The 7,623-nt window shown below is 33.6% G+C and overlaps 1 protein-coding gene across 1 annotated transcript; it reads left to right on the top strand.

The window, feature by feature from the left end:
• Positions 1 to 33: 33 nt before the first annotated feature.
• LOC103132523 (uncharacterized) lies at positions 34 to 2,307 on the top strand (the record flags this gene model as incomplete). Its single annotated transcript, XM_007544331.2, has 5 exons — positions 34 to 370; positions 969 to 1,325; positions 1,433 to 1,552; positions 1,679 to 1,731; positions 1,835 to 2,307. Coding segments are annotated over 5 exons (996 nt in total), but the record flags the coding sequence as incomplete, so codon positions are not given.
• Positions 2,308 to 7,623: the final 5,316 nt, after the last annotated feature.

Below are 7,623 nucleotides of genomic sequence, written 5' to 3'. Positions count from 1 at the left end.
GATTTACATACTTTTCACCTGCATCTTTTTCTCCATATTGCAGACACTTTGGTTCCAGTGGTCACAGTTGAACTTGGTGAACCTGTGACTTTAACTTGTGCTTTTACTGACAAATATCAGAGCACCACATGGCTTCACTGGTACAAGCAGAATGCAGGCGACACTCTGAAATTGATTGTGAGTCAGCAAAATTACATAAAACCCACTTACGGACCAGAAATCTCAGCTTCCAGATTTAATGTGACAAACACAAAGAAAGCGAGCAATCTAACAATTTTGAAAACAGTCCAAGAAGATGAAGGAATGTATCACTGTACTCAAATGGACATGTATGGATCTACCTGCAGTGGGACCTATTTGTCGATAAAAGGTAAACAATGTAAAAAACTCAAAAATTTATTGTTGCAGTGTGTCTTAACATCTAAGGATGACAGCTGGACATCAGTTGGACATCAAATATTGATGATGAATATTCATTTTATTTTTTATAATTTACACAAGTACACAATCAACAATTTTAAAACAGATGTACAATTAAATTGTCTTTATGAAAATGCTTGAACATATTTTTGGATAAAAAAGTTGCTCACACTAATACAGGTCAAAGCTTGTTTTATTTTTCCAAAACCTATAGTTTCTTTGCCAAACGTAGAAAAATGCCCTTATTTTTATTTAATTACTATTTGTAATCTTGTACATATTTTTTTACATAAATTTATATATTTTTTTTATAAAATTTGATTTATGATAGTTATGTGTTAGAGACTACTTTTATCTGCCCTGCATTTTAATCTGAATAAAAAAAACAAAAAACATCTTGTTCTCCATATATTTAAGACAAAATAGCTAAGTCTGAAATAATTCCTTTAGGAAGAAAATAATCTAATGTCCCAATTTCTTTGAATTCTTAGGTGTACAGAGTGTAGATTATCATAATCAAAGTATATTTGTTTTCTCATTTTTTATAGTAAATTCTGAGAGGACCATGAGCTACACTGTTGTTCAGCAGCCAGCAGTTTCTCATCCCCATCATCCAAACGACTCGGTGACCCTGCAGTGTTTGGTTCTCTCTAATTCAAAAAACACGACCTGTTCAGAAGAACCTCGTGTGTTCTGGTTCAAAGCCGGATCAAATAAATCTTACCCAGATATTATCTACACTGATGGAAAAAAAGCTGGAAATTGTGACAAGAGGTTTGACTCTCAGGAGAAATGTATTTATAACTTCTCTAAGAGCTTCGGTTCCTCTGATGCCGGGACGTACTACTGCGCTGTGGCCACTTGTGGACAGATAGTATTTGGAAATGGAACAAGTCTTAAAAATGGTATGAATTTGTTAATACCAGTTAAAGTATTTTACAAAACAGCCAAAATCAGAACAAATAAATTATCTATTGTAGAAGCAATGACATTGTTTTCCTTTGTTCTCCAGATAAAACATCAAAAATCAGCATGCTGTTGGTCACAGTAGTCTGTCTGGTCATTTCTTTGACTGGTAATATTGCTCTATTCTGCTTTCGAATGCAAAGATCATCATGTCATCGCTATAAAGGTTTGTGTTAGTCACTGAGTTGTAGGTTTTGAAGAAGTGATTAGAGCACAAGAATTGATAATTTAGCTTTTTAGAAATAAACAAATACACTCAAAATAAGAAATCGTGTTTGTTCTATGTTTACAGAAAGCTCTTCTTCACAAACAAGAGGAAATATTAACCAAAAACCAGAGGACGTTGTAAGTAATAACACTACTTTTACTGCCAAATTTGTGGTTTGGAATGCTAAAAAGCTGAACATTAAAAGGTACATTTGAAATGAAAATGTATTTTTCTAAACAGACTGAAGCTGGACCTGATCTGAACTACGCTGCGTTACATTTCTCTGAAGGGAGAGCATCAAGAGGAAAGAAGAAGAGAGAGCTGATGACTGAAGACAGTGTGTATTCACAGGTTAAAGGATCTGCGTGAACATGTGTGTGTAAACGTGTATGGAAACTCAAATATTAATACATGTTTATGCTGTTACTAATAAAAGATTTGTGGATTCAATTAAACTAATGAAAGTGAAGTGTGTAAAGTCAGAATGTTTAACATGATTTTGCCTATACGGCAGATTCTTTATGTTAAATATATTAAGTAGAAATATTTAAAATTAATTTACCTTCATGTATGCTAATTTCTTCCACTCCAACTTTGTATTAAATGTATAGCTTCTAAAGTTGATATACATACAACACACTAAATTGTGCAATTAAAATTAACGTGGGGTAGTTATAATGCTCTAAATTTAATTATTGGTTTTTAACAAAAAATAAATAAATAGAGGAAACAATAGTCTTGATACATTCAGTCAAATCGTTATGAAGTTGTGTAAATTATTGAAAATATGCAAAAGGTTTTCATATTGGATGTTGGAGGTGTTTTATGTAACAATTTTCTTTTAATCAATTAATTGGTGCAAGTTTACTCTCCTTGGTTAACATACAGTAGATATAGAGTAGAACCAAACCTCATCCTGTGGACTTTAGTTCTTGTGTTGTGACATTTTGCAGTTGGTTGTGTTTCCTGTATTTTTTTAATTAATTAGTGTCCTAACTATTGAACCCTGGAACATTGTGGCTTTTTTAAATAAAACTAAAGTCTTTGTCAGTCTTTTAAACAAAAATAATTAACTCAACTTTAATCGGAACTGGATAAGCAAGTATTTTCAATGTTTCTGAACCAAGAAAAGCATCATACAGTAAGTATGACCAACATGCATTAAGGTATCATGGAAATCACAATGATAACTAGGGATGGTTATGGAATGGTAAAACTTGGCTCCATGAGGTGCATTTACTCACAAAAGTCCTCAAAACCAATCTTTCTTATTACCATCATGTCTTTTTCCATCTTGTTGTATTTTGCCTCTGCTTTTCTGTCATCACATCGTCACATCCTTTCCTTGGACATCGGCAATATTTGGTAGAGAAGTTGGCACTGCTCCGTATATTTAAGGTGAAACTTATGGAGTTTGTCGAGTGTTTATATTCAAAACAGAATTGCACATTTTATATCCCACATGAATTTTGAGCATTACACTTTCCTATTCTAGGACGCCTCCACCATGATTATTTTCCTTAAAGCTAACAACTGGCTCCATTAAAGGAGGAGTATCAGCGCCCTCTTCTGGATGGCAGCCACACTACGACACAGGAAGAAGGTCTAAGAGGACGTTAGGAGTTTATCAAATAGAATAATTTGAATCTAATAAACCATTATTCAACAATTGTAAGCCTATTATTTGTTTTTTAACCGTAATGTTAACCAATGATAGGTACAAATAACTCTTTCTTTTGAGTTATTTATTCTAATAGCTGATCAGTCGATACAAACTCATTCAACTCTCCAAGCGGGTATGTGTGTTCAGGAGTGATAGGAAAATGGTGGTACTCAAAACTATTACCGAAAATAACGCGTAGAAATAAACTCATTTTCATGTATACAGTTCTGTAAAAGATATTAACACTACAATGTGTTATAAACTACAATGTGTTATAAACTTTTACTTATGACGAGAAATGAGACAGGCATCTCCCAAAAGACAATAAAACAAAGTAAAAGGAAAATCACTCTTGTATTTATCTGTTTTCGAGTTGTTGTTACTCCTCTATTAATAACTGGAGAAATCTTTATTGGCATTAAAGTTGTGAAACTCTTTTCTAATTGCTGATAAAGTTTTTTTAAGGTTTCATTGGTACTTTAATCTTTGGTGATAAACTCAGAAGAAGTCTCTGCCATCTCTGTTATCTTAAGTTTTCTCTGCTTATACAAGCACAGACATTAGTTGGGTCATTCCAAAATATAAATATTGCTTCTAGTCAGAAGAAAAATGTTGGTAGAAGTAAAATATCACATTCAACCTAAATCTGCAGTCTGGGGTATGATAATAAAACCAGATAATATAATAATCTGGGTCTTATATACCCAGGTCTCAATTTCTCTCAATTTTTAACAGAGTAGATGTGGTGGCTAAAGGTTGTTAGGGAAATGCATTCATTGTGATGCACTGGTTGGTGCCATTATCTTTTAATACAATTTATTTGTTTTTTAAATCAATGTAAGTACAGGTTTGTTACTTTCAGATTTTTAAAACTTGATATAGAATGCAGTACAAACGATACAAAAATACGACTACAAATACCACTACTACTGCTGATAATAATAATATTCGTTTAGCACTATTTTTTTGTTAAATCATTACTTAAATGGCCATTATAATTTCAATAGGATTATGTAGCATTTTTCTAAACAGATCTTGTGGCAGGAAATGGCCTTTTATTATAGGTCGTGTGCGTTTCTACTCTTGCCACACCACACCTCCTTTCGTCTCTTAAAAGATAATCAGGACACGCAAGCAGGCCAGTTTCGAGATGCGTCTGTTGCTGGTCACACTGATTCTCCTTCGCCAGGGTTGTAAGTTATGTTAACTGATATTAAGTAACAAAATTATAAGACGTTCTTATCAATAATTTTCCTACTGAATGATTTTCATTGTACTTTACTCAGATGCCTTGGTTCCAGCCATCACCGTTCAGCTTGGTGAACCTGTAACGTTTACTTGTGGTGCTATGGAGAGCTTTCAGAGCAGCACATGGCTTCAATGGTACAAGCAAAGTGAAGGTGATACTCTGAAATTAATGGTAATGCAGCCAAAAAATGTTGCTCCCAGTTACGGACCAGAATTTCCTACTTCAAGATTCAGAGCAACAAATGATGGAATAAATAGAAAACTAACAATCCTGAGGACAGTTCAACAAGACGAGGGAATGTATCACTGTGCTCTTATAGGCTGGACTGAATCTATATGGGCTGGGACTTATTTGATGGTAGAAGGTAGGTATGTAGTCTCTGGTTTGAATCATTTTAATACTCTAATGATACAAAAGTATTGAGTTAAAGCAGTTGGACGACTGTTGTTTAACCAACATGGGAACCATGGTATTTTCAGTGTGTTGCAAACATCATGCAACACGCTCAAAATACCTGTATTTTATATTTTCCTGTATCTGAAAATTTTATATTTTAATTATTTCTTATTTTCATTTTATTTAATGTTTCTTAACTACAGTATTATTATGGTTTTGCAATTCTGCTGTGCACTTGTATCAAATTTTTCTTTTAATGTTTTTCTTTCCATTTCAAAGGATTACAGGATCGACATAGTTTCTTTATTGTTTAGTATTTTTCATTTTTTGATTTTTGAAATGATTTCCAATTATACTGAATAACTTGCTTTGGTGAATCTTGTTAAAATTAGCTGATATTTACATTAATAAAAAAATTACCTGGATAATTAGCAACTATTTAACTTGTATCATGTAGTATTGATATTAAGCATGTATTTTTTGTAATGATGAGGTTTTCTGTGCATGTGGTGAAAGTGTTTGAAAGACATTCTGATAAAAAAAAGTAACTCATAAGCAACTTATAGACAAATGTAGTCTGATGACTTGAGCATTTCATTAAGTTTAGTCTTGATTTTTAAGATTCCATAACACTGTACAGTCCTGGTAACAAAGAAAATGTTTTTTTTTTTTCAATATGTTATCAAAGTTAATTGTTTGTTATTGCTTTCATACAGGAAACACAGAGGGGTTATTAAACAGCACTATTGTTCAGAAGTCTGAACTGTCAGAATGGTCACTGGAAGTTGTCATATTTCTTCTGTTCGCTGTCTTGACTGTAAGCCTGACGGTTATTGTTGTCCTTATATGCGTAGTCATCAAAAAGAAAAGTGACTCCTGTCAAGGTACTATATAATACTTATTCAGTTTTCAGCAAGAGCAGTTTTCTTTCTATAACCATGGTTTATTTTATGATCCAGATGGTGTTGAGCTGTATAAACACTGCAGTCAGGAAAGAATAAAGGTAAAACATAAAATATTCATTTGCTTTCTTAACACTGTTTTGATAACATTTCTTTGCTCAATCGTTTTCATAGGGGCATGAGAACAAATGGATCTACTCTGCTGTTATTTTCACTGTGATGAAACAGGAGAGTGGACCGATGAACTCATCAGTACAAAGAGAGAGGATTTATACTGCTATAAAAGCCTTTGGGTCGTAGCTGCCATGTAAGACATGTTTCACATGCATTGAATAATGTCACAGTGTAATAAAGTATGTACTGTTTTTTGAAGAAAATGTCTATAATGTAAATACAATAAATATAATGTAATATTTTATCATGTGGAGTCTACAGATTATATGCCAGTATCACATTGATTTAAACTTTTCTTTGATTTACTATTGGACTATTAGATTCATTCAGTGTCACCAGACTGCTGGTCCTTAAAGTAGGTCATCATCAAGATTCTTAAATTTAACACAAAGTTCGGATCAATTAGTTTTGGATGAATGTGTCATTCTTTATTTAATATGTTATGTGAAACTTGTGGAACTGCATTTTAAATATTGTGTTTGGTCATTAAGCAGCATAACATACACAAAGAATGTATGTTATGCTGTGAAAATGTATGTTTTTTGCAACAATTGTAATTTTGCAAATAAATAAATAAATTGCAAAAAAAAATTTAATTGGTGTTCTGTTTTTGTTCCTCTGCTAAGCATCCCATCAGAAATCTATTTCTCAATACCCAAACATGCATTTGATATTGTTATTGGTTCCTTGTTAAGTTTAGTTTTCTAAGGTATTTTGAATTATAAGTTGCTTGAAACATGAATTTCCCTAAGTCATTCTACCATGCATTACGGGTTGAGCAAATCCTTCAATGTCCAATTAAAGCTTGTTGTTCATCTGGGTGCTGCTTGCATTTTTTGTGTTTTGATGTGTTTTTGTGTTTTCGATATATATGTGTGCGTGTGCATGTGTGTGTATGCGTGCTCATTTTGTACATACACATACTGAGATTTAAAGCAATGACCAACAAACAGAAAATGTGATGTTGACACTGTTTATTAAAAACGTGTTCTTGTCAGTTTCGATCATGTATAGTTCTTTAAAATGGACATAAGAGGATGGTCTGATACACTCTGGATACATAATCAAGATTTTCCTTGTTCTTATTAATTTGACTCTATGTAAAACATGCATGCATCAATTTTCTGTACACCCTTGTCCCTAGTGGGGTCAGGAGGGGTGGTGGTGCCTACTATGTCCAGCGAATGTTTCGGGCCTGTCAAGGGTGTGCCCCTTGACAGGTCTCTTGTCGCCAGTCTGTCACAGGGCAACACAGAGACAGACATGACAAACAACCATGCACACACACTAATTAACCTAAAAGTCATGTTTTTGGACTGTGGGAGGAAGCTGGAGAAAACCCAAGCAAGAACAGGGAGAACATGCAAACTCCATGTAAAAAGACCCCAGGTCGGGACTGTGCAGCCTGTAAAACATGTATTAACTAATTTAAGATGATCAGGGCATATTAGAGTCATTATGATTCCTCTGTATTGCCCTGCGATGAACTGAGGAACTGTCCAGGGTGTGCCACACTTCTCACCCATTGACCGCTGGAGATATGCACTAGCACCCCTACCCCCAAAACTGTGTTAGTATTTTAAGCAGTTAAAATACTAGTTAAATAGTCCATATAGTCAAAATAATTTGGGCATAATTTAACCAG

This window comes from Poecilia formosa, unplaced genomic scaffold (assembly GCF_000485575.1).
Source record: "Poecilia formosa unplaced genomic scaffold, Poecilia_formosa-5.1.2 Scaffold1105, whole genome shotgun sequence".
Lineage (NCBI taxonomy): Eukaryota > Metazoa > Chordata > Actinopteri > Cyprinodontiformes > Poeciliidae > Poecilia > Poecilia formosa.
The sequence above is the reverse complement of the archived record's forward strand: the minus strand, read 5'-3'. Positions and strand labels throughout refer to the sequence as shown.